This window comes from Lithobates pipiens, unplaced genomic scaffold (assembly GCF_037356315.1).
Source record: "Lithobates pipiens isolate NorthernLeopardFrog02 unplaced genomic scaffold, aLitPip1_a1.2 Scaffold_23, whole genome shotgun sequence".
Taxonomy (NCBI): Eukaryota; Metazoa; Chordata; class Amphibia; order Anura; family Ranidae; genus Lithobates; species Lithobates pipiens.
Genome location: NW_027507785.1, coordinates 20502972 through 20530895, shown reverse-complemented (window position 1 = coordinate 20530895; position 27924 = coordinate 20502972). Strand labels below are relative to the sequence as shown.

At 45.4% G+C, this 27924-nt stretch overlaps 1 protein-coding gene across 1 annotated transcript; it reads right to left on the bottom strand.

The window, feature by feature from the left end:
- Positions 1-15031: 15031 nt before the first annotated feature.
- Positions 15032-26657, bottom strand: LOC143926879 (olfactory receptor 1L6-like). Its single transcript, XM_077450919.1, has 2 exons — positions 26580-26657; positions 15032-16068 (listed from the first exon to the last, which is right to left on the bottom strand). The coding sequence occupies exon 2, from the start codon at positions 15981-15983 to the stop codon at positions 15051-15053; it is 933 nt and encodes a 310-aa protein (XP_077307045.1). The 5' UTR covers positions 15984-16068; positions 26580-26657; the 3' UTR covers positions 15032-15050.
- Positions 26658-27924: the final 1267 nt, after the last annotated feature.

The following is a 27924-nucleotide window of genomic DNA, read 5'->3' as shown; positions in this document are numbered from 1 at the left end:
AAAAATCATAATCAATTACACATGACAATAATTCATAGGGACAGTTCATCACAGAATACAGCTCAACTAGTTTCGCGGATCATAGCCGCTTCATCAGGAAAGTATCTGCGGATCAATAAATAAAAAAACAATATAAAACCATAAGACAAAAAGAAAAATTATATCATGGTGTTTAAACAAATAATAAATCCATGAGGGGGGAAAAAAGGGGGCAGGACTGCTTACCCTTGTCCCAACATGACCCGATCGCAGGGCATAACCACCAAAGAGGGGGTCTCCCACGGCGACTCGGGGGAGCTACAGAACATAATGGACCCGAGTCTAAGAAGATAAAATGTAAGCAAAAGGTAAATATGGTATGGACCCTCAGAGCCATAAATTTGTGAACCAGTGAGAGGTGATCGGTTGTGAGAAGCAAGGTGAAAAGGGTGAAGCAAGCCGTGAAATGGGAATAAATAAGAGAAAATGGGAAGATATTCCATTAACCATAAAAGGTGAGTGAACTGATGTTGGAATAACTGTGACAAAAAGTGAAGAGATAAAAGATTCAGAGATCAGTGAGGGTCATAATGATACCTGGTAGTATGGATGCATCAAGTTTGAGGATACCAGAAAAGGTTGCGCAGCTGAGGAAAAACTATTAGCCTGCGCCCACAATATGCTATGCTGCGGTCAGATGGCAAATGGTGGCGACCTAGGTGAACCAGGCCACCCATGCCATAATCACCTAAAGGGGGGGGGGGGGGTTGGACAAACAATGTCAAAAATAAAATTATGATTTCTGTATTATTAAATCTCTTTTTAACTGTATACTTGTTATTGATTCTCCATTTAATTATTTTACTGTACCGTGATAGTCCACATTGCCCACCAGGCATGTACTGGCCATCGGGACTACCGGGAGATTCCCGGTGGGCCGATGGCACAGTGGGCCGGTCTGGTGCAGTCCTGGAGCCGCTCCTCTCTGACAGTGAGTGATCGCAATTTCACTCCTGTCAGGAGGAGCAGTCTCCGAGATATGCTGGAGAGAGCATTAGGCTTTCTGCTCCCTCCAGCCTTCAGGGGGAGATAGACACGTTCAGCAGACTTTCCTTCCTCTCTCCCCTATCGCTTGTTATCACATGACTGGAGAGAGGAAGAAGAGAGGCTGCCTTTAGAACTGTGAGTACATGTGGGAGGGGGACACTCTGATGTAAGGGGGCTGGTGGTGGGACTCTGATGTAAGGAACTGGTGGTGGGACTCTGATGTCAGGAACTAGTGGTGGGACTCTGATGTCAGGAACTGGTGGTGGGACTCTGATGTCAGGAACTGGTGGTGGGACTCTGATGTCAGGAACTGGTGGTGGGACTCTGATGTCAGGAACTGGTGGTGGGACTCTGATGTCAGGAACTGGTGGTGGGACTCTGATGTCAGGAGCTGGTGGTGGGACTCTGATGTCAGGAGCTGGTGGTGGGACTCTGATGTCAGGAACTGGTGGTGGGACTCTGATGTCAGGAGCTGGTGGTGGGACTCTGATGTAAGGAGCTGGTGGTGGGACTCTGATGTAAGGAGCTGGTGGTGGGACTCTGATGTAAGGAACTGGTGGTGGGACTCTGATGTAAGGAGCTGGTGGTGGGACTCTGATGTAAGGAACTGGTGGTGGGACTCTGATGTAAGGAACTGGTGGTGGGACTCTGATGTAAGGAACTGGTGGTGGGACTCTGATGTAAGGAACTGGTGGTGGGACTCTGATGTAAGGAACTGGTGGTGGGACACTGATGTAAGGAGCTGGTGGTGGGACTCTGATGTAAGGAGCTGGTGGTGGGACTCTGATGTAAGGAGCTGGTGGTGGGACTCTGATGTAAAGAGCTGGTGGTGGGACTCTGATGTAAGGAGCTGGTGGTGGGACTCTGATGTAAGGAGCTGGTGGTGGGACTCTGATGTAAGGAGCTGGTGGTGGGACTCTGATGTAAGGAGCTGGTGGTGGGACTCTGATGTAAGGAGCTGGTGGTGGGACTCTGATGTAAGGAGCTGGTGGTGGGACTCTGATGTAAGGAGCTGGTGGTGGGACTCTGATGTAAGGAACTGGTGGTGGGACACTGATGTAAGGAGCTGGTGGTGGGACTCTGATGTAATGAACTGGTGGTGGGACTCTGATGTAAGGAGCTGGTGGTGGGACTCTGATGTAAGGAGCTGGTGGTGGGACTCTGATGTAAGGAGCTGGTGGTGGGACTCTGATGTAAGGAGCTGGTGGTGGGACTCTGATGTAAGGAGCTGGTGGTGGGACTCTGATGTAAGGAACTGGTGGTGGGACTCTGATGTAAGGAGCTGGTGGTGGGACTCTGATGTAAGGAGCTGGTGGTGGGACTCTGATGTAAGGAGCTGGTGGTGGGACACTGATGTAAGGAGCTGGTGGTGGGACTCTGATGTAAGGGGGCTGCTGATGAGAATCTGATGTAAAGAGGATGGTGATGGGACACTCAAAACGTAAGTGGGCCGGTCTGGATGACGTCCAGGGCCAAATTTCTGTCCCAGTCCAGCCCTGTTGCCCACATGTCCTTTGTGGTGACCTGGTTGTGGACCAGGTTTCCATCTTTTTATTCCAAGAAATTCTGGATGAAGGTACAAGTTTATTTATATTTACTATAAAAACCCATTATAGAGACCACAAAATGAATTTTCTTTGGAAAGATATGGAAGGTTTTATATGTGTATAATAAGTTAATAAAAATAATTGAAAAAAAAAGAAAAAAAGTGCAACGGATACACTACAACTTCGCTGAGATTGTATTTCTTGTCTCCTGTCTGCCTGTTTTGTTTTTTACAATATTTTCCAATACTCTATGCAGCCTTTAGCAGTGGGAAGTTGTATATTTTAAAGTGGTTTTGTATTGAACCATTTTTTGCAAATATTAAGTTTGAACCAAACAGTCCTGCGAGTAATGACTGAAAGAAGCTCTGGGCTCACAAATATTTTGTTGTGCGTCTTTTACAATAGCAACAAAGGCCTCTTATTATTTTCTCTTCTTATATGCAAGAGAACCAACAGGTCATCGTTAGGCTTCCATAAATGTGACATAACATTTTTCTAAAAAAAAAAATGATAAAAAAAAATGATGTCCTTTTATTATCTTAGACATACCAGCAGTAGAGTTCTACCAGTCAGTTTAGATGAGTTGCAATAATTCATAATTTTCCCTATTCCAGCCTGTGAAGCCCGATCTATGGTGTAAAGAGCTGGGTCTAATGCCTTATTAATAATGGGGGTAGGGGGGCACTAGTACTCTTCAGTAATGCATACATTTCTTTAACCCATATTGGATTCCCAGTGTCACTTACCTGTGTACGGATCAAGGCAGAGATCTGCTAGTCATGAGCAGCTCTCTATATATAATACACGGCTTCTTCATATCAGAGAACTGGGAGTCACAAGGGAATGTTGCTTTTCTTAATTATGTTTTCCGAATTCTCTTGAGTTTTTACTTAACAATGAGGATTGTTATGACTACTCAAAATCATTATAATATAATTATCATTATTATCATCTAATTACAAACTATCATGACTTATTTTTTCTTCAGAAAAGTTTCATTATTTTGAATGTGATAATGATTTGAAGCTTAATCAATATCAATAGAAATGCTATAATGGCAAATGATGTGGGCCCCCCTCCAAATAATTGATTTTTTTTTTCATAGCTAATGCCACAGCATACAAAGACATTTTAGACATCTTTTTGCAGTAGCAGTTTACGGAATGCTGTTTTCTGTTCCAGCATGACTGAGCCCCTGTGTACAAAGCCATCACCATATAGACATGGTGTGACCAGTTTGGTGTGGAGAAACTCAAGTGTCCTGCACTGAGCCCTGACCTCAACCCCTCAACCCTACTGATCACCTTTGGAATAAATTAGAACACCCATTGTGAGCCATGTCTTCTCATCCAAACATCAGGACCTGACCTCATAAATGTCCTTGAGTAAGATATGTTATATTAATGTCGTAAGGTATAGTGTAATGTTTATTTGTACCTTTTAAAATGGCAGTAAACTCTGTTACACCACTTGTACCTACAAGTAAGCCTATATTAAGGCTTACCTGTAGGTACTGTGGATAATATCTCCTAATCTTGCACAGTTTAGGAAATATTCAGAGTGCATGCAGCCAATGACATCACCAGACCAGTGCTGGACCTTCAGAGCCCATGCTGGAAATGGCGGCTCCCGTGTGCATGTGCAAGAGTGAAGTCATCGCGCTCCCGGCCACTCATGTAGCCGGAGGCAGCAAACCTGGAAGGAAAGCCGTGGAAGAGGTCAGCCCTCTAAGCGGTGACATCACGGCACTGTAGGGCTTTGTTCTAAGGTAATTTTCTCACAATGTTCTAGTAATAGAATGCTGAAAAAGTTGCTTTTATCTATGGATTGCTGTTGCCTCACGTTAGTTATGGTCAAAGCTGAACTCTGGGAAGAAATGTAAAAGCACTTTTATGAATGAGATCTCCTACTTTGCAATTTTAAGTAAATATTCAACTGTTACATAGTTACATAGTTAGTCAGGTTGAAAAAAGACACAAGTCCATCCAGTTCAATCAATAAAAAAAAAAAAAAATTAAAACAATATCGTACAATCCAATATACCCAATTCTATACACACAGTTGATCCAGAGGAAGACAAAAAAAAACAGAAAAGCATGCTCCAATTTGCTGTAGCAGTGGAAAAAATTCCTTCCTGAAGAGGCAATCGGGTTTTCCCTGGATCAACTTTGCCTATAAATGTCAGTACCCAGTTATATTATGTACATTCAGAAAAGTATTCAGGCCTTTCTTAAAGCAATCTACTGAGCTGGCCGAAAACCACCTCTGCAGGGAGTCTATTCCACATTTTAACAGCCCCTACTGTGAAAAAACCTTTCCGTATTTGGAGATGAAATCTTTTTTCCTCTAGATGTAAAGAGTGCCCCGTGTTCTCTGTGTTGACCGTAAAGTGAATAACTCAACACCAAGTTCACTATATGCACCCCTTATATATTTGTACATGTTGATCATATCCCCCCTTAATCTCCTCTTCTCAAGAGAATAAATTCAGTTCCTCTAATCTTTCCTCATAGCTGAGCTCCTCCATGCCTCTTGTCAGTTTGGTTGCCCTTCTCTGCACTTTCTCCAGTTCCCCGATATCCTTTTTGAGAACTGGTGCCCCAAACTGAACTGCATATTCCAGATGAGGGCTTACTAATGATTTGAACAGGGGCAAAATTATATCTCTCTCTCTGGAGTCCACACCTCTCTTAATACAGGAAAGGACTTTGCTCGCTTTGGAATCCGCAGCTTGGCATTGCATGCTATTATTGAGCTTATGATCTACCAAAACACCCAGATCCTTCTCCACTATGGATCCCCCCAGTTGTACTCCCCCTAGTATGAATGATGCATGCATAATCTTAGCCCTCAAGTGCATAACTTTACATTTATCAACATTAAACCTCATCTGCCACATAGTCGCCCAATTAGACAGAGCATTGAGGTCGGCTTGTAAATTGGAGACATCCTGTAAGGACGTTATTCCGCTGCATAGCTTGGTGTCATCTGCAAAGACAGAAATGTTACTTTTGATCCCAGACCCAATATCATTTATAAAGATATTAAAAAGTAAGGGTCCCAGCACTGGACCTTGGGGTACACCACTGATAACCTTAGACCATTCAGAGTAAGAATCATTAACCACGACTCTCTGAATTCTATCTCATAGTCAGTTTTCTATCCATTTACAAACTGATATTTCCAAACCTGTAGACTTTACCTTACACATGAGCCATGTGTGCGGAACAGTGTCGAACGCTTTTGCAAAATCCAAGTATACCACGTCCACCGCCACCCCTCTGTCCAAGTATACCACGTCCACCGCCACCCCTCTGTCCAAGTATACCACGTCCACCTTCACCCCTCTGTCCAAGTATACCACGTCCACCGCCACCCCTCTGTCCAAGTATACCATGTCCACCGCCACCCCTCTGTCCAAGGCTTTACTTACCTCTTCATAAAAAGAAATCAGGTTTGTCTGACTTCTGTCTTTCATGAATCCATGCCATCTGTTGCTTAAAATGTTTTTTTTCCAACAAGAACTCGTCTATGTGGTCGTTTATTACATGCTCCATTATCTTCCCAACTATAGAAGTTAAATGAACAGGTCTATAGTTACTTGGTAAAGACTTGCCATCCGCCCTGAACCAATCCAGTGGTACTATTCCTGTCATTGATGAGTCCCTAAAAATTAGATACAATGGCTTTGAAATTACAGAGCTCAATTATTTTAGGATCCGTGGGTGGATGCCATCAGGGCCAGGTGCTTTATCCACCATTATTCTGTCTAAATATTTCTGGACCATATCACTTTTGAGCCATTGTGGATCATTCAGGGCTGTGTCCCTACCACCCCCATTATGGACACGAGCTCCCCCATGCTCTTTTGTATACACAGAGCTGGAGAAAGTATTTAATAAATTAGCCTTCTCTTTGTCCCCAGTCACCCACTCTAGATTATTTTGTAAAGGGCCTACATGCTCAGACCTGAACTTTTTACTATTAATATATTTGAATATTTTTTGGGGTTTTGTCCTACTATCTTTTTGCATTCTATCATTCGTTTTGAATTTTTGCATCCTTGATTTCCTTTTTACATGTTCTGTTAAATTCTTTGTAACATTTAAATGACACTAGTGTTCATTTTTATATTTTTTAAAAGCTCTTTTCTTATTGTTTATAGCTTTTTTAACTTTGACCGTGAGCCACATAGGTATTATTTTTAGTCTTTTAAACGTATTGCCCATGGGAATATACTTTGCAGCGAGGTCCCAAACTGTCTTTTTGAAGAATTCCCATTTCTGTTCTGTGTTTATCGATGACAATATTCCCTCCCAGTCCTGGAGAGCAGCCCTCATCCTTGGAAAATTTGCTCTTTTGAAATTAAGTGTTTTTATCCTTCCTGTATGTATTTCTTGCTTACAGCTAACATTAAATGAAATCATGTTATGGTCACTGCTACCCAGGTGTTCCTTTATCTGAACATTAATAATAAGCTTGTCACGCACCTAGTAGACGAGCCCGGAATGCAGGGAGCGGCCCCTCGTAACCCCTGGCTAATGAACCCCTGGAGGTGGTAACAGGAATACAAAAGTTCAGAGGGCACAAGTGCCTGGCAGATAGAGGCAGGTCAGGATAAGCAGCAGAACACCGACAGCGAGTAGATAGGGCTGATAGTAATCGGCTGGTGTAGGCAGGCACAAGTGGGTAGACTGGCAGGCAGACGGTCATCAGCGGAGACAGCAGTCACAGGAAATCCAAACGGGTAGGCAGGAGCAGCGGAGTCTGGTGCAGGCCGGGTCAGCAGGAAGCGGTCAACGCAGTACAAGAGGATGAGGCAGAGACGTGGTCAGACAAGCAAGAAGTGGTAGGCAGGCAGCAACGGATCAAGGTCAAGAACTAGCCGGGTAACAGGAACCAAGGTAACAGGTACAGGTACTGAATAGCAGGATCTCCGAACACGCTGTAGACTGGACAGCAAGAAGGGAATGGAGCAAGGACCTTAAGAAGCCTTTAGGGCGCCAAAACGGTCGCACGACGAGTCAGCGTGCCCCCGCGGGTGGCCGTGCGCCCGTTCATGACCCCACGTGCACGCGTGCGCTCGTTCGTGCCGACGCGAGTGCGTCCATTCGCTTTAGCGCGCGTCAAAGGGGAACGACGGGTTCTCAACGACAGGCTTCTGCGGGTAAGTCTCCCGTGTGCGACCGGAATGCCAGGACGATCGTGACATTGCCCCCTCCCAAGGGGCAGCCTCCGGATGCCCAACTGAGCCATCTTACTCGGGTGGGAATTCTTAAAGGAACGGATGAGTCTCTTGGCGTGGATGTTAGATTCTGGCTCCCAGGAGTTCTCCTCAGGTCCGTACCCCTTCCACTTGTCCAGAAATTGAATCTGGTGCTGTCTCTTCCTGCAGTCCAGTATGGATTCAATCTCGAATTCAATTTCCCCATTGACCATCACGGGTTCTGGAGGACTGGCAATTCTGTCAGTGAAAGGATCCGGGACTACGGGCTTGAGAAGTGACACATGGAAGACTGGATGGATCCGGAAGGATTCAGGAAGCTTGAGCTCAAAAGCCACGTTGTTTAATTTCCTCTTGATCGGGAAGGGACCCACGAATTTCAGGCCCAACTTCTTGGAGGGGCAAGACAGTCTAAGGTTCAAGGTGGACAACCAGACCTGATCCCCAACCTTGAGATCCAGCTCCCCCCTTCTCTTCCTGTCGAAAACTTCTTTGTTGTGCTCCTGTGACTTGGTCAGGGTTTCTTGTAGAAGCTTGTTATTTACTTCAAAGAAGTTAAGACTCTCCTGTACCGCTGGTACCGAACACTCGGGGAGATTGCCAGACAAGAACAATGGATGGAAGCCAAAGTTCGCATAAAAAGGGGACTGCTTGGTGGCAGAGTGGACTGTGTTGTTGTAGGCGAACTCAGCCATAGGTAGGAGAGAGACCCAGTCATCTTGGGAGAAGGACGAGAAACAACGAAGGTACTGCTCCAGTGTCTGGTTCGTCCTCTCGGTCTGGCCGTTGGTCTGCGGGTGGTAGGCAGAGGACAGGCAAAGGTCGATTTTCATAGCTCCGCAGAGTGCTCTCCAGAATCTTGAGGTGAACTGCACCCCCCTATCAGATGTGGTGTTGGCGGGGATGCCATGGAGTCTTACAATCTCCTTAATGAAGATGTTGGCTGTCTCTGTGGCTGAGGGGGTGCCCTTCATGGGCAGGAAGTGGGCCATTTTGGTGAGTCTATCGACTATGACGAAGATCGTTGAATAGTTCTCCGAAGGAGGGAGTTCGACGATGAAATCCATGGAGATCATCCTCCATGGTCTATCAGGAACAGGCAGCGGTTTTAGCAGACCCCAGGCTCTTGACTTGTTGCCCTTACTCCGAATACAGGTGACACAAGCCTCCACATACCTCTTGCAGTCGTCCTTCATTCGTGGCCACCAGAATGTGCGTCGGAGCAATTCCAAAGTCTTGAATACCCCAAAGTGGCCAGCCAATGGGTGGTCATGACAGGAGGCCAGAACCAGAGTCCGAACTTCCTGGGGAACAAAAATCTTGTCCTCATGCCACAGAAGGTCATTACTGGAAGATAACGGGATACCGGATGGAGGTGTTGTGCCTATGGAAGCCTGCTTAACTTGGGACACCACATCCCCCTGGAGCAGAAGAAAGTTCCCCGTAGACAGGATGGTATCAGTAGGTGGCAGGCTCTCCGGTTGACTGTACATGCGGGATAGAGCGTCTGGCTTGGTATTCTTGGATCAGGGACGGTATGTGATGTGAAATGAAAACCTGGAGAAGAAGAGTGCCCACCTGGCCTGACGGGGCTTCAGTCTCTTTGCTGTCTTAAGGTACTCCAAGTTTTTGTGGTCAGTATAGACCAGGATCGGATGGATGGCTCCCTCCAGCAGATAGCGCCACTCTTCGAGTGCAGATTTAATTGCCAGTAACTCACGATCTCCGACATCGTAGTTCTTCTCTGCCTCCGACAATTTGCGGGAAAAGAAGGCAACCGGGTGGAGTAAGGACTTGGGCCCCTGCCTCTGGGAAAGTATCGCTCCGACTGCTATTTCTGAAGCATCAACTTCGAGGATATATGGTAGAGCGGGATCGGGGTGTTTCAGGACAGAGGCCGATACAAACAAATCCTTCAGGGTCTTGAAGGCCTCTTGTGCTTCGGGGGTCCAACGAAACTTCTGACCCTGCTTGGTCAATCCGGTAATGGGAGAGATAACAGAAGAGAATCCCTTAATAAACTTGCGGTAAAAATTTGCAAACCCCACAAATCACTGAACTCCCTTCTTATCAGAGGGGACAGGCCAGTCCTGAATTGCGGAGATCTTCTGGGGATCCATCTCGATTCCTCTTACAGAGATGACCAGGCTGAGAAACTGGATGCTCTGCCGTTCGAAGACACATTTCTCGGGTTTAGCGTACAAGCCGTGGAGGCGGAGACGAGTCAGGACCTTCTTGACATGTTCCCGGTGGTCGGCTAAAGTGGGGGAAAAAATTAGGATGTCATCAAGGTAAATAATTACAAACAGATCGAGGTAATCTCTAAAAATGTCATTGACAAAATGCTGAAATGTGGCTGGGGCGTTACACAACCCGAACGGCATCACCAAGTATTCAAAGTGCCCAAAGCGGGTACGGAAGGCAGTCTTCCACTTGTCACCCCTCCTAATACGGACGAGGTTGTAGGCACCCCGAAGATCCAGCTTGGAGAACAACTTAGCAGAACCTAGTCTCTGAAAAAGTTCGGGTACTAATGGCAGGGGGTAGCGATTTTTAATGGTGATCTTGTTCAACGCCCGATAGTCCACACATGGACGTAAGGAGTGGTCTTTCTTTTCCACGAAGAAAATCCCAGCGCCAGCCGGGGAGGTAGAGGGTCGGATAAATCCCTTTTCAAGGTTATCATCCAAGTAGGACCTCAGGGTACTCAGTTCAGACTCGGATAGAGGGAAGATTCTTCCGAAGGGGATCTCTGCCCCCGGGAGTAGTTCAATAGGGCAGTCATATGGCCTATGAGGTGGTAGAGTCTCGGCCCCCTTCTTACTGAAAACATCTAGAAAGTCATGATATTCCTTGGGCATAGCTTGTCGGGTTTCATCGTCTGCTTCCAAACAGAGGAGGGCCGAAGAGTCCCCGTTAACTGTTGGACAACAATGCTGGAGACAGTAGACCGAAGGAAACTCAATAATTCCAGTGGCCCAATCGATGCGTGGGTTGTGTGCTTTCAACCAAGGCATACCTAGAATGATGGGGAACAGAGGAGACTTGATGACGTCTAGGCATAGGAATTCTTGGTGAGTCCCGGCGATGACAGCAGATAGGGGACTAGTCTCCTGAGTCACTGGTCCTGATTCCAAAGTAGACCCATCGGCCAGGTATACCGAGAGCCCCTTCTCTCTCGGTCTAAGGGGAATCCTGTTCTTCAGGGCGAAGGACGAGTCTACAAAGCCACTGCACGCCCCGGAATCAATAACTGCGTTGATTGGAATAGTCCTTCCTGGAAGCTGCAAAAGAACAGGAACAGCCAGGTGAGAGGTGTTATCAGACAACACAGGTGAGGGGACAGGTGGAACAAGGAGGCACTTACGCATCTTAGCTGGGCAAGTGCGAACAAAGTGCCCTGGTTCTCCGCAGTACAGGCAGAGGTTGTTGACCCGGAGACGTTGGCGTTCCTCTGGAGTCAGGGATGGACGGAGTAGCCCCAGCTGCATAGGTTCCGGGGGATCCAGTGTGGCTGCGGCAGGAACAGAAGGAGCTGGGTGGGCGGAGCTAGGCACCCGTGGTAACATCCAGACCGGGCGAGTAGCTGCGGTAGAACGCTCTTGGCGGCGCTCTCTCAGGCGCCTATCAATTTGGACTGAAATGTCTATCAGCTTCCAGAGTTTCGGGAATGCCCACACGTGCCAACTCATCCTTCAGAGGCTCGGACAGACCCATGCGGAACTGATATCACAGGGCCGCGTTTTTCCAGTCCGTGTCAGCGCTCCAACGTCGGCACTCCGACACATAATCCTCCACAGGCCTGCGACCTTGTTGCAGAGCGTGTAAGGCTACTTCTGCGGTCGCAGCGAGTTGGGGATCCTCATAGAGTCTAGACATCGCCAGGAAGAAAGTGTTCATGGTGTCTAAGGACGGATTCTTTCGTTCCAGCAGACGATGTGCCCAGGCCTGAGGTTCGTTCGTCAGAAGGGAAATGACGAACCCCACCTTGGTCGCCTCAAGGGAGAAGGTCCTCGGTTGCAGAGCGAAATAGAGCTCACAGGAGTTGCGGAAGGCTCTGAACTTGTGCCGGTCTCCCGTGAATCGTTCCGGAGTTGGGACCCTGGGTTCGGGTGGCATCATCACCACTGATGGTGGGGCATGGACCCCCGGAGCAGCTGGCGAAGAAGCAGATAGCGCCTGGACTTGTTCTTCCAGTCTGCCGTAGCCTTCCTGTAGACTCTTTACTGCCTGGGTAAGGCCAGCCAGGTGGCGGCAAAGCTCATCCATGGGGGAGGATCCCTGCGCAGGCTCGTACATGGCTGTCCAGTACTGTCACGCACCTAGTAGACGAGCCCGGAATGCAGGGAGCGGCCCCTCTTAACCCCTGGCTAATGAACCCCTGGAGGTGGTAACAGGAATTCAAAAGTTCAGAAGGCACAAGTGCCTGTCAGATAGAGGCAGGTCCGGATAAGCAGCAGAACACCGACAGCGAGTAGATAGGGCTGATGGTAATCGGCTGGTGTAGGCAGGCACAAGTGGGTAGACTGGCAGGCAGACGTTCGTCAGCGGAGACAGCAGTCACAGGAAATCCAAACGGGTAGGCAGGAGCAGCGGAGTCGGGTGCAGGCCGGGTCAGCAGGAAGCGGTCAACGCAGTACAAGAGGATGAGCCAGAGACGTGGTCAGACAAGCAAGAAGTCGTAGGCAGGCAGCAACGGATCAAGGTCAAGAACTACCCGGGTAACAGGAACCAAGGTAACAGGTACAGGTACTGAATAGCAGGATCTCCGAACACGCTGTAGACTGGACAGCAAGAAGGGAATGGAGCAAGGACCTTAAGAAGCCTTTAGGGCGCCAAAACGGTCGCACGACGAGTCAGCGTGCCCCCGCGGGTGGCCGTGCGCCCGTTCGTGACCCCATGTGCACGCGTGCGCTCGTTCGTGCCGATGCGAGTGCGTCCGTTTGCTTTAGCGCGCGTCAAAGGGGAACGACGGGTTCTCAACGACAGGCTTCTGCGGGTAAGTCTCCCGTGTGCGACCGGAACGCCAGGACGATCGTGACAAAGCTCTGCATGGTTTGAGATTACCAGGTCCAACAGATCTTCATTGCTAGTTGGGACCTCAATAAACTGGGCCATAAAATGATCCTGTAATAGGTTTATAATTGTTTGCCCTTTAACTGTCTCAGCAGAGCAATTACTCCAGTCAATTTCTGGGTAGTTAAAATCCCCCATTATTATCACTGTCCCAGCCCTTGCAGCCCTTTCCATCTCTGCAAGGAGCTGAACTGTTCAATTACCGAAGCAGCCAAAGAATATTTCTCTTGTCATATTCTCCTTTCTAGGTTTAATCACCCGGATTTCTGTTTTATAAGACTGATGGCCACTATGTCCCCCTTCCCTGTGGCGACTGATCATGTAAATGCCCCTCCGAAGCATTCTTCTACAATGGGAGGACCCAGGCTATACAGACTTCTGGCCTCTACCATCCATCAATGACTGCAAAAGCTGAATGACAGCCAGGAGACTCCCGATATGTCCTGTCCATCCGCACCTGACTGAAAAGATTGGCAGGCTATGCAAATATAAAAGGATGTGACATGGTCACCTACCTGCTTCATCTATCCAATGGTCGGGCATCGCTGCACTTTTTATCTAAAAGTGACTATTCAGGAGAGGCAATTTCTCACAATATAAGTAAATGAGTGAAGAAAGGCTTACTGGAGATCAAATTTATTTGATTGGTTGTTGATTTTAAACAACCATGAGTTGCTTTTCTTTGCTAGAACATATAGAGGAAAATAACCTTGGTCCCTGTGTGGAATTTTTTAGTCTTATGATTAAGCGAGTTTGTGCAAAACATATCAAGACTTTTCCTCTGCTATAATGTGCCAATCTGAACAAAGCCTCCCACTCAGGTGCATTGATTCATTTCATCTCTTTATGGGGAAATTTGCTTTAGTTCAACATGTTCATTGTGTTGTCAACTATGGTTCGAGAACTTTGGTTGAGATGTTTTGGTCTAGGTAATAATTTGAGTGTCATATAAATGTTTTGATCTGGATAGTAGCTCTGAGACGTCCATTCTAGAACAATCCATGATAGAAGAGCATTGGTTGGAGCTAAAGGTCCAGCTGGAAATCTGAGATGTAGGTGGTCAAGCTTAAAGCGGATCTTCACAGCATCTGAGCACCACAAAGCAAAAACACTATTTAAAGTTGGTGGGTTTTACTTCCTCTTTTTTTCCTCTGCAAAGTAAAAGCATAATAGGCTAGTATGCATTGCATACTAGCACATTATGTTGCATTTACCTGCAAACAAAGGCCCCGCTGGTGGCAGCATCCATCTTCACCCCTCTTCCTTCAAGGGCCGGGGACTCCGGCTCTGTGACTGTCCGTAATCACGTGATGTCACTCCCACACATGCGTGCTGAAGCCGCCGCTCGCGGCACGGACCCTTTAGAAACAATGATCGTGCCCTTTCTTCAGTGCGTATATGGTAACTATCTCCTAAACCATGTAGGTTTAGGAGATATTTACAGTACCTACAGGTAAGCCTTTTTTTTTTCATTTTCAAAAGCTTTATTGGTAGTACCCAAAAAAAACTAAAGGATAAGCCTTTTACCTGTAGGTAAAAGTTGTGTAGCTAGTTGTACAACCACTTTAATTCATCTTTAATATTCAAAGCAAACTCCTTACCCAATCCATCCATGTCTCTATGTTTTATGTTGCTGAGAAATCACATTGAACCCCCCTCCCCCCTCAGCATTTCTGGCCGTGGCCATCTTGAGTCAGGGCAAATGATTCATGTAGCATTAACTTCCTGGAATCTATCTGCCCTTAGCGAAACGCATGCATACAGGAGTGTGTGCTTAGATGAGAAAATCCCTCCTCCTATTCTCCTCTCCTGAAGACTCCTGGGATGTATGCCTAGGCAAGAAACCAAGAAGTAACAAGAAATGTAAAAAAAAAAAAGTAAAAAAAATAAATATGATGATGATTCCTATCTATTCACTAATGCTAGCAGCATGAGGATTACAAATAATCAATGTTGATTGGGAGAGTAAAGTTCCACTTTAATGTTTGAATGGACAGGAAAGTTTTACAGAGGAGGTTTAGAAAGTCAATTTTGGAGATGCAAAAACAATGTGATTATTTTTATTAAATTCCAAAATCCTTCTCTATAAAATAAACTAGTTTAGAGATAATGGGGAATGTGTAAGTTATACAAATTCTACTCAGTATCAGAGAACATGAACAGACATTTTTTTCAGCTTAGCTACGAGAAAAGCCTTGCATGATGAGTTTCTTCATAGCCTGTTTTACATCTTGGTTCCTTAGGCTGTAAATAAAAGCATTTAACATAGGAGTAATGATGGTGTAAGCCATGCTAACAATGCGATCATACTGGGAGGAGTAGTCTGATGATGGGCGGATGTAAATAAATATTATGGTGCCATAGAACAAAGATATGACCATGAGATGAGAAGAACAGGAGGAAAAGGCTTTGCTTCGGCTACTACTGGTCTTTATTTTTACTATAGACAATGCAATGCTCACATAGGAAATAAGTATCAAAAGGAACGGAATAGTAATAACCATAGAACCTTCGGTGTATATTAGGAGCTCCGCTAGGGTGGTACTGGAGCAGGACAGTTTGAGGAGCGATGTCACATCACAGAAGAAGTGGTGGATTAGTCGGTTCTCACAGTATTTTAATTGTGACAGAATATAAGTGTGCAATAATGAATGTAGAGATGATGCCATCCAACAACTGATATTCATCATGTTCATAACTCTATCATTCATCAATGGTACGTAGTGTAAGGGGATACAAACAGCCAAATATCGATCAAATGCCATGGCTGACAAGAGAAGACATTCATTGGTGCCCAGGAGCACAAAGAAGTACATCTGCAGGAAACAGCCAAGGAAGGAGATGGAGGTTCCTCCTCGAAGAATGCAGGACAGAAGCTTGGGAACCGTCACTGTAGAGAAGGAGATGTCCACTACCGACAGGTTCCCTAAGAAAAAGTACATTGGTGTGTGCAACTGTGCAGAAAGTATAATAGAACTTATTAAAAGTATGTTAGCAGTCCATGTGAGGGTGTATATGACCAGAAGGGTGGAGAAGAGAAGAGCATGGTTGTAGTGAAGGTCTGAGAAGGCCAGAAAAACAAAACCGGAGGTAAGATTTACTGTATCCATCACTAAAATGTTCTTTGTGATGATACCAAATTCACATAATCCGATTCTACTTGTTGTATTTGCAGATTTCTCTGTTATGCCATTCCTGGAAATGGACATTGGGTACAGTATTTTACATTGTTATTTATTTATTTTTTTACTCTTTTAAAATGCATTAAACACCTAGGGAGCAATCTGTCTTATCAGCGATATGCAGCTTCTTTGGAAAATCTATCCACATTTGTATCTACATTTTTACATTACATCATCCTTGTGCCTTATGCAGTGACATTAAAGTGAACTAATGGACCAAAAACAAAAAGTACACTACAAGTCATCCCAAACTGCAGGTACTTCCAAGTTCTGGAGTCCAAGAAAGTGCCTGGGGACCCCTGAAGCCCAAGAAGCTCTGTAACTTGTGTCTAATTCAATCATTTCTCTTTATATTTATAAAGTATTCAGATTCTGATTCCATTGTCATTGGCTGTGGCCTCCCTCCTTCTGTCTTATTATTAGATGGTGAGACCACTAGTCACAGTACATTAGGCTTAAGACAATGACCACTTAAGCCAGTCACTGGTTGCAATATAGAGAGACCCAGGACTATAAAGCAGTGGTTCTAACCGCCTGTCCTCAGGACCCACCAACAGGCCAGATTTATGTATTACCTTGGGAGGATGGAGACTAGAATACTGCAATCACTGAGCAGCAAATGATATTACCTGTGATGTATTTCAGTTATCTTGCAAACCTGGCCTGTTAGTGGGCCCTGAGGACAGGAGTTCCACAGGAGAACCACTGCTATAGAAAGTCCCAGAGGTACCTTTACCTTGGTGATTGTAAACCCTTACACATACCCAGTGAAGTGACTGGCCTCAGGTGATTCACAGAGATGTATCAAATCCTCCTACATATGTTTTACCTGTTTATCTTCACCCCCTCTCTTCTACAACCATTCAAAGTAGATAAGTTATTCAACATTTCTAAACTCCAGAAGGCAGGGGATGGGGATCTAATGTCACACACTGCACAGCATGGAGCCAAGATTTGCTTTAGGGCCACAGAGACAGTTTTTGACAATTCCTTTATTAAAGTCTTCTTCTTTCCATCTTCTTTGGGTCTTCTTCCTTTTTCCTTTCTTCATCCTTCAGTTTCTTCCTCCACCTTCTTCTTCTTCCATCTTCTTCTTCCTCCGATCCTCTGCTTCTTGCTCCGGTGTTCTCGCCCGGCATCTTCCTCCACAGCGTCTCTTCTTCCTCGCTTCGTTCTCGGGCCACTCCGCGTAATGGGAGGCTCCCGCTGTGTGACACTTCTCTTCTTCTGACACTTATATAACGGAACTGTGCATCAGATGGGGCCTGGTCACCGGGCCCTCCGTTATATAAGAACTGTCAGAAGAAGAGAAGCGTCACACAACGGGAGCCTTCCATTGATGCGGAGCGGCCCAAGAATGAAGCGGGGAAGAAGACGCCCTGGAGGAAGATGCCGGACGAGAACACTGGAGCAAGAAACAGAGGATCGGAGAAAGAAGAAGATGGAGGAAGAAGAAGATGGAGGAAGAAACCGAAGGATGAAGGAAGGAAGAAGACCCGAAGAAGATGGAAAGAAGAAGACTTTAATAAAGGACTTGTCAAAAACTGTCTCTTGTCATTTTTAACACTTTTGTCACTTTTTTGGTGAAATGGTAGGGGTACTTTTGTTCCCCCTTACCACTTCACACAGGGGGAGGCCGGGATCTGGGGGTCCCCTTGTTAAAAGGGGCTTCCAGATTCCAATAAGCCCCCCGCCCGCAGACCCCCACAACCACCGGCTAGGGTTGTGTGGATGAGGCCCTTGTACCCCAAAGCACCCTCCCAATGTTGAGAGCATGTGGTCTGGTACGGTTCGGGAAGGGGGGGCGCTCTCTCGTCCCCCCCTCTTTTCTGCAGCCTGCCAGGTTGCGTGCTCAGATAAGGATCTGGTATGGGCCTTGAGGGGGACCCCCACGCCTTTTTTTGGGGGGGCAGGGTTCCCCTTAAAATCCATGCCAGACCTGAAGGGCCTGGTATGGATTTTGAGGGGGACCCCCATGCCTTTTTTTTTGGTGCAGGGTTCCCCTTAAAATCCATACCAGACCTGAAGGGCATTTTTTTATTCTTATTTTTTTCTTAATGCTAACATGACCTGTGTGCAAATAGCCTTAAAAAAAAAACATAGAAGTGAACCAGCGTGAAAAAAAAAAGTCAAGTTGAGAGGTGTGCCTGTTCAACTTATGCAAATGCATCTACATGGCTTGACAAGTAGATATACCAAGACTGCATTCCACTACATAGATCCCCCATCTACTATTCTGCCTACTACCTTCTCTTATTCTTTAAAGTGCTACCAAACCCACAACAGTAAAATCAGTGTGTATATGCAGTAAAGCATGCTTGTTATACTCACTGTGGAACCTAAGGGGTTAATCCTCCGCATTGTGTAAAAGGTGGTTTGATCCTGTCTTCTCTGATCCTCCTTTTCTTCCACAGTCCCCAATCCATCTCCTGATAAGACAGAGCCTTTGGAGTCACTCTGTACATGCTCAGTTTGGTGTGTATTGCTAGAGAGGTTTTTTTTCCTTTGGCGAGTGCATGTGATTGGTACAGGGCCAATCAGCTCTGTCCAGACAGAGGGTCAGAGGTTCTGCAGCCTCATAGATCAGACAGAGGAGAATGAAAACGCCTCCTACAAGCTTTAACCAGACACTGATAAAAGCCAGAAAACTGCTCTAACTGCTGATGAGAAAATGTATTTAGCAGTTTGTATTTACTAAAATATTTGCATTTCCATGTTCTGTGTACTGGGGGAGACCAGATATAAGAATGCAGAGTCCTGGGTTTAGTAATGCCCCGTACACATGATCGAAAATTCGGCCAGCAAAAGACCGATAAGAGCTTATGGTCGGAAAATGCGACCACGTGTATGCTCCATCGGACTTTTGCTGGCCCAATTCCCGCCAGCAAAAGATTGAGAGCAGGTTCTCAATTTTTCAGTCGGAAAAGGTTTTGATCAGAAATTCCGATCATCTGTAGCAATTCCGACACGCAAAATTCCTACACATGCACGGAAACAATTTGACGCATGCTCGGAAGCATTGAACTTCATTTTCTCGGCTCGTCGCAGTGTTGTGCATTCTTGACAGTCGAAAGTTCAGCGAACTTTTGTGTGACCGTGTGTATGCAAGCCAAGCTTGAGCGGAATTCGGTTGGAAAAATCATCCGAGATTTTTCCAACAGAAAATCTGCTCTTGTGTATGCGGCATAACACTTTAAATAATAAGTAGTTCTTTGGTCACAACATACTCTTTCATTTTATAACACCAGCATTGTAATACCAATAAAAACAATAGTTATATTTGACAAACCAATGTAAGCTTACTTGAAAAATCGCATTTCATGTGAACTCTGCCTGTCTGCTGGCCATCTCTTTCCACAACTTTCTGGATTCCCTGCATGCTTTGCAACATCTCCTCCATTTCTAAGGACTACATATCCCATGGTACCTGGCTGTCTGCAAGCAGCGATTCCTGTGCTGACCTGGCCTCCTGAAACATCTCCTCTCAGCACCTCTGTGGGTCAGAAGGCAGGCTCTGTGAAGTTTTTGACACAGCAGTGCTACTCACAGGGCATAGTGACTATGTGTCCCAGAGGTCAAGGAATAAATGTGTGGGGATATTCACATACTGTGTTTCCCCTGAAAATAAGCCCTACCCCAAAAATAAGCCCTAGTGAGTCCTTGAAAAAATATATAATCTGTTTTGTAAAAAGAGTATATAATGTCCAAGTGTCTCCATTTGTAACTTTATTGCCGAAAAGAAAAATTATTTACGATGCCGCTGGGCACTCACATGACCCGCCGGAGATCTTCTCCTCTCCTCCCGGCCGATGTCAGCAGCCCCTCACTCTGCAGTGCTTGGAGTGGGGCTGACGTCAGCGGGCATCTCGGCCCCTCCCTCGGCAGTTCTTGGAGCGGGGAAGAAGAGCTCTAGTGGATCACTTGAGCGCCCAGCGGCGCTGTAAATAAGATATTTTCCACAATAAAGTTACAAAAGAAGACACTTGGACATTATATACTCTTTTTAGAGACACATTGGACATTATAGAATCTTCTTATAAAGTTACAAAAGGAGACACTTTGAGGGCACATTGGACAGGGCCATCTATTGTAAAATCTTGGATGAGAACCTTCTTTCCTCAGCCAGAACACTGAAGATAGAACATGGATGAGTCTTTCAGCATGACAATGACCCAAAACATACTGCCAAGGCAACAAAGGAGTGGCTCAAGAAGATGCACATTAAGGTCATGGAATGGCCTAGTCAGTCTCCAGACCTTAATCCTATAGAAAATTCTTATGCCCCGTACACACGAGAGGAATTAAGTCTGACAGACCTCCAAAGGAGTTCTGCCGGAGTTCCGCTGGAGTTCCGACGGAGTTCTGGCGGACTTTTCGACCGAACGGACTTGACCACACACCATCACACCAAACTCCGACGGAGTCGAACGTGATGACGTACGACTGGATTCGACGTAGGAAGTTCATAGACAGTAGCCAATAGCTGCCCTAGCGTCGGTTTTAGTCCGTCGGAGTAGCACACACACGAGCGGATTTTTCAAAGGGGACCGGGTCCGGCGGAGTTCCGTCGGGAAAATTTAAAGCATGCTTCATTTCTAAATTCCGTCAGACTTTAGCTTCGCTAAAGTCCATTGCAGCCCACACACGATCGGATAGTCCGCCGGACTCAGTCCGTCGGAGTTTGGATGTCGAAAAGTCCGCTCGTGTGTACGGGGCATTAGAAAGAGCTGAAACTTGGAGTTGCCAAGAAATCTTAAGGATTTAGAGAAGATCTGTAAAGAAGAGTGGACCCAAATCCCTCTGGAGATGTGTGCAAACCTGGTCACCAACTACAAGAAAAGTCTGACCTCTGTGCTTGCCAACAAGGGTTTCTCCACCAAGTACTACCGGTAAGTCACGTTTTGCTTGGGAATCAAATACTTATTTTACTCAATGAACTGCAACATAATTTATAGCATTTTTGTGTTTTTTCTTAATGTTTGGTTGATATTCTGTCTCTATAATTTAAATTACACCTATAATAAAAATGAGAGACTCTTCATTTCGTTGTAAGTGGGCAACGTACAAAATCTGCTGGAGATCAAATAGTTATTTTCCCCACTGTACATACAGTACATACAGTAAATAAATAAGACATTCCCTGGAGAAGTAAATTTACAAACTTCAAGATCATTTAGATTTATAGGAGAGGGCTAGAAATAATTGAAATACAGTGTTCAAATGAACATATGATTTTACAACAAAATAAGCAAAGAGTACAAGAGGATTAGAATACTGCACGGTAAGAATTAGGATGCTGCAGAGGATACATCATAGACATTTGCAGAACAAAAAAATTAGTTTAAAGTTCACGCAAATTTTCAGTCCGTTCGCAGGTTCTGGTGCGAACCGAACCGGGGGGTGCTTGGCTCATGCCTAGATGTGAGCCACACAGGGCACATGGGTCAGTTGTCCCTGTCAGAAGGCGGAGAGGAGGTTGCTGCCATTGTCGCAAACCACCATTCCTGGCTTAAGCTGCCATGGCGTCAACCACCTCTCAGCTTGTCCCTGCAGAGCTGACAGAATATCTGCCCCAGTGTGGCTCCTGTCCCCCAAGCACACCAGTGCAAGCACCGCATGGCATCTTTTTTACTGACTACTTGCGTAGCCCCTTGAATGCCTACGGAGCACCGCTGGTTCCGAGGACAAAGCACAGGAAGAGGCCATTGAGGAAGAATAAGAGGAAGGGGTAGAGGAGAGAGGTGTGTCAGAATTGTAGTAGCATTTTGCAGGCATGGTGGTGGAACAACCTCCAACACTGCTGCACCTTGTCCTGCATCCTTCCCAGATGGGGGCAGGGTCTACCAACTGAAAAGGCAGCAGTTGAAGTGCTAGCAATTTAGCCAAGCTAGCATTCAACCGCTGGGCATGTGGATGGCTGGGAGTGAACTTCTTTCGACGGTGCAGCAACTGGGGCAGGGAAATTTGCCTGGTACAATCAGACGTCGGTGTACCGATAGCAGATTGCCCGCAAGTACTTGGCTGTGACACACCTAATTCTACACCTTCATTCCTCTCAGTGCAGGTTTCAGAGAGGACTGAAGGTCTAGTGGGGTTGGAGATCCCAGCTGATGAGGAGCAAGGAGAGGTCCGCTTTGTTCTTTGGTGTGGGTCTTTTAGGTATGCTTACCAATGAACTGCATGGCAGGTCGACATATGTCTGGTCAAGCATGTGGTGCCCAAGCAGCTGATGTTTTGGCCACGTGAGATATGCTTGAGACATATGTTGCAAATAGCAGCGGTGCGATCTGATGCCCTTGTCTCAAAAAAGCCCACATCAAGGAACTTTTGGAATAACACGCAGAGGCAGCACCCTACACATGCGGAGCTCTGCGATGTGATGCAGTCGGTGTGATTCCCTTAAGCTGGCCCCTGGGGGGCATCCTGCCTCATTGGAGATGTGCCTCATCCTCCTCCTCTCACCTATCAGGCACCCATGTAAAGTCAGTGACCTCATCATCCCCTCCCTCCTCATCACTGGAGCAAACCTGGCAGTTAGCTGCAGCTGGGGGAACATGACTGCCAGATTGCTGTCCTTGTTGGGCATCCCCTCTCTCTGGGCTCATGTTACTGCTTTCCTCTAGCTGGGTATCATCATCAGAGCCTTCAAAACGCTGGGCATCCTCATGGAGCATGTACCCAACACTGTGCTCAAACAGATCGGGGGACTCCTCATGGAGGACATGGTGGGGCTAGGGAAGGAGTGACTGATGCCATTGAGCTGAGGGAAGAGGCCACGTTGGCAGCTGCTTTGCCAGTTCCCTGAGCCTGGGTGAGAGAAGATGAGGAGGATAAGGATGGCTTGGTCATCCACTCTACAAAGTCTTTGACATGTTGCGGATCAACGCGTCCAGCTGCCGAAAATAAGGACAAGCGTGCTGATGAGGATGTATTGTGTCCACGACCAGCACTGTTGCCTCTAGACACAGATACAAACAAACCCAAGGATAAACCGAGGAAAAACCAAGCTTTCCTTACCACCAGCCCACAGACCACCAAGTAACCTGTCTAATAGTATGCGTTAAAAACAGGGGTTTAGTCTGCACACATTTGCAAATGCATGCATAAGCCACAGAGCCCCGTCAAGGCACCCCAATATCTGTGGAACCTAACACTAACTTGTAAGTGTCCCCACAGTGGAGGCACATGCATTCTGATGGCTAGGTGAGAGTAGGTGGACTGAAGGGGAGCCACCCCTTCTTAAAGGTACAGGAGCACACTGAACACCCAGCACAATGGCAACACAGGTGTCAGTGAGATGCCTGACCAAAAAACACTAAAGTGACGCAAAAAGACGCCACCCGCTCACACCTATAGCGGGCTATCAGTAAGAACCTTGGGAGGCTAGCAAGAGATACAAACAAACCCAAGGATAAACCGAGTTAAAACCAAGCTTTTCTTACCACCAGCCCACAGATCACCAAGTAACCTGTCTAACAGTATGCGTTAAAAACAGGGGTTTAGTCTGCACGCATTTGCAAATGCATGCGTAAGCCACAGAGCCCCGTCAAGGCACCCCAATATCTGTGGTACCTAACACTAACTGTCTGTCTGCTGCATCCCTCATATATAGAGCTAATTTGATCAAATTCCCTACCAGCAGGCCCTTACTGGGACAAAAAATAGACCTGGGCATTTTAGGCTGAGCAGCCCCAGAGCTACAGGAACCATGCCCCCTTGCTCTGATTATCAGTGCAGCCCCATCAGTGCCCATCAGTGCTGCCTATCAGTGCCTCTCAGTGCCCATCAATTCTGCCTATCAGTGCACTTCAATTAAGTTTGTTGGTTTCCTTCAGTGCAGCTTCTGCATCGGTGAAGGTGACAGCTGTCTGCTGCATCCCTCCAACTCTTGCTGCGCTTACCTCTGGAGGTGCTGCTTTCTCCCCCACCTTCTTTATGTCAATGCAAAGGAGAGATGTCCACAAGGCTCCCACTGCAATGCCCACTCACTCTCCTGCAGCCTAAATCTCCCCTCTACTCTAGCCATGATCTCCTCTCCTCCAGCCCTGATCCCCTCTCCTCCAGCCATGATCTCCTCTCCTCCAGCCACAATCTCCTCTCCTCAAGCTGCGATCTCATCTTCTCCAATGGGGATATCTTCTCCATCATCCACGATCCACACTCTCCTCCACCACTGACAGTCACAGTCAAGATGTTCACCGAACACCCGCTGTGATGCCCCCTCTCCTCCTGGTCCAATCCAGCCTCACAGTTTCACTGCCCAGCCACTCACCTCTCCAGCACCTCCGGCCTCACCGCTCAGCACCCATAGCATACCATCACAGCACATCACCCTGCATTAGCCCTGGTCTCGACCCTGGGACATTCAGCCTGGCAACCCAGGCCCACCAGGCCAATGCCCTGTGAGCCCTATGGCCAGTCCAGGCCTGCCTATCAGCTAGTGAAAAAAAAAAGTTCTTCCATGTGTACCTTACTATAAAAGCTAATTATAAATTGGGGTGGTGCCATTTTGTTTATTTTTTTGTTTGTCTTGGCAATCAACTTAATTGTTCCCTATAAGGATTATGGATGTTAAATCTTGTTTTTTCAATATGCTGAGCCATCATCCAATAAGAGGCAGTGATTCTGAAAGTGTCAAAGCTGTATTGCTTAGTTGCGGTAAAGAAAAGTGGGGTGCTGCCTAGCAAGCTGTAAAAATCGGGACTGGCTGGACAGAAACAAACATCACCTATACTTAAATTTCAATCGTGTCTTTCAAGATTGAGATGCTCATTAAGCCCGTTTTTTGTTTTTTTTGTTTTTTTTACTGCTTTCTAGACAGCACAGCCCACTTTTTTGCAAGTAATGATTAAACCTTATTCACCTCCAGCCTGTGATTGGGCCAGTATACTGTCCCTTGCTCTCCGATTCTGAGCCCTTGTACACACGGTCAGACATTCCAACGGAAGATGACCGATCGGACCATGTTGTCGGATAATCCGACCATGTGTGGGCTCCATCGGACTGTTTCCGTCGGAATATCTGACCGACAAAGTTTTAGAGCTGGGCTATAAAATTTTCCGACAACATGATCCGATCGGACTTTGACCGATCATGTGTAGAGAATTCGGATCGGACAAAGTGCCACGCATGCTCAGATCAAATTCCTAGACCAAAGCCATTGGCTACTAGCCTGAACGTAGTCCCGTCGTAACGAAATAACGTCATCAACGATCGGATTGTCTGACAACTTTGTCTGACCGTGTGTATGCAACACAAGTTTCGGACAAAATCTGTCGGACAAAATCCGACGGATTTTGTTGTCAGAATGTCCGACCGTGTGTACAAGGGCTGAGATGAAATGAGCAACTTACCCTCCGTTATCCCTCATTTTGCTTTGATGTGTAGACAACTATAAAAAATAGGTGTTTTATAAAAAAAAAGTGTTTTACAGGACCAAACCATTCATCTAGCGTGTTAAATATTTAATTTGTAATTTTGAAAAAGTAGTGGTAAGAAAAAGCACTTCTCAGTTTAACCAATCATTTCTTGCTTATTAATTCTTTATTTGTTCTTTGCCTATATACCATTTGCTATAATATGCCTCATCTGAACATAAAACATGTTGGAAGGGAAGCAAGTTTTGCTGAGGCTTCAAGCAAAACAGCTTCAGATTTTCATGCCAATCTTTAAAAAAAAAAATAAATAAGTACAGAATTGGTGATCTGCCTTGAAATGTAATTTTTTTTATTACATTATTATAATATTATTTGGTACAAAGCATGGAGGATTTATTTACAAATTAAATTAAATAATGTTTAATGCCTCACTAAAAAAAAATAAAAAAATAAAAAAATTAATAAAAATAATAAAAACTTTTAAATATTATGGTTTAAAAAAATGAAGAAAAAAAATCATCAGAAAACGTTAAGTTGAGAAAAGTAGGATATAGTAAATTTAGCTATTACGTTTTTTTTTTCTTTTCTTATTAAAATAATAGACATGTTATACTTACCTGCTTTGTGCAAGGATATTGCACAGAGCGGCATCTCATTTCCTACTGTCAGAGGTGGTGTTTACAAAAAAAAATTTTTTATTTTTATTCTTTCATTTGGTTTTCGGCACAATCACTGGCACGGGTTATAAATGTTGATTAATGGTTTATAACATTTAGGAATTCACATACGCATATATATATATATATATATATATATATATATATATATATATATATATATATATATTATTTTTTTATATACATTTTATTTTTTTATTTTTTTTACACAAGGTGCACTTGAAATTTATATTAGCAGGGAGCCCTTGCTAAAGGGCATGTATATATTAATAATTTAATAACTTTTAAATATTTCACACAGCAGCAATTTCACAGCACCAATGATTATAGGACTTTGTGAGTTGAAATTTATAGTTGATTTAAAAGGTATAGCGCCAATTCTACCCAATTTTCTTTTCACACTTCAATAGGCCTCATCTGACTGTGGGGGGGGGGGGGGGGGGGGCGTATCAAGTAGAGGCAGCTCTTACCTATCATTATCCTAGTATCACTCCACTATCATTCCATAGCGCAATCTCACCCTTTCTTTTCTCAGTGTACGGAGCAAGGCAGAGATCTGCTAGTCATGGGCAGCTCTCCATATACCATATATAATACACGGCTTCTTCATTTCAGAGAACTGGGAGTCACAAGGGAATGTTGCTTTTCTTAATTATGTTTTCCGAATTCTCTTGCGTTTTTACAAGGAGAATTGTTATGAATACTAAAAATTATAATAATTTCATTATTATTATTATTATTATGCAATTTTAAATTATCATGGTTTATTTTTTCTTCAGAAAAGTTTCATTATTTTGAATATGATAATGATTTGAACCTTGATCAATATCAATAGAAATGCTATAATGGCAAATTATGTGGGCCCCCCTCCAAATGATTGAGTTCCATATTTTCATAGCTAATGCCACAGAATACAAAGACATTTTAGACATCTTTTTGCAGTAGCAGTTTACGGAATGCTGTTTTCTGTTCCAGCATGACTGAGCCCCTGTGTACAAAGCCATCACCATATAGGCATGGTGTGACCAGTTTGGTGTGGAGGAACTCAAGTGTCCTGCACTGAGCCCTGACCTCAACCCCTCAACCCTACTGATCACCTTTGGGAAAAATTAGAACACCCATTTTGAGCCAGTCTTCTCATCCAACATCAGAACCTGACCTCATAAATGTCCTTGAGTAAGATATGTTATATTGAAGTAGTAAAGTATAGTGTAATGTTTATTTGTACCTGTTAAAATGGCAGTAAACTCTGTTAAACCACTTGTACCTACAAGTACGCATATATTAAGGCTTACCTGTAGGTACTGTGATTATCTCTTAATCTTGCACAGTTTAGGAAATATTCAGAGTGCATGCAGCCAATGGCATCATCAGACCAGTGCTGGACCTTCAGAGCCCGTGCTGGAAATGGTGGCTCCCGTGTGCATGCGCAAGTGTGAAGTCATCGCGCTCCCGGCCACTCATGTAGCCGGAGGCAGCAAGCCTGGAAGGAAAGCCGGTGGAAGATGTCAGCCATCAAGGCGGTGACATCACAGCACTGTAGGACTTCGTTCTAAGGTAATTTTCTCAAAATGTGCTAGTAATAGAATGCTGAAAAAGTTGCTTTTATCTATAGATTGCTATTGACTCACGTTAGTTATGGTCAAAGCCAAACTCTGGGAAGAAATGTAAAAGCACTTTTATGAATGAGATCTCCTACTTTGCAATTTTAAGTAAATATTCAACTGTTCAATTATTGAAGCAGCCAAAGAATATTTCCCTGGGTTAATCACCCTGATTTCTGTTTCATAAGACTGATGGCCACTATGTCCCCCT

What these genes read in the sequence shown, in the direction of transcription:
- LOC143926879 (XM_077450919.1), bottom strand. Translation starts at nt 15,983, where the DNA reads ATGGATACAGTAAATCTTACCTCCGGTTTTGTTTTTCTGGCCTTCTCA.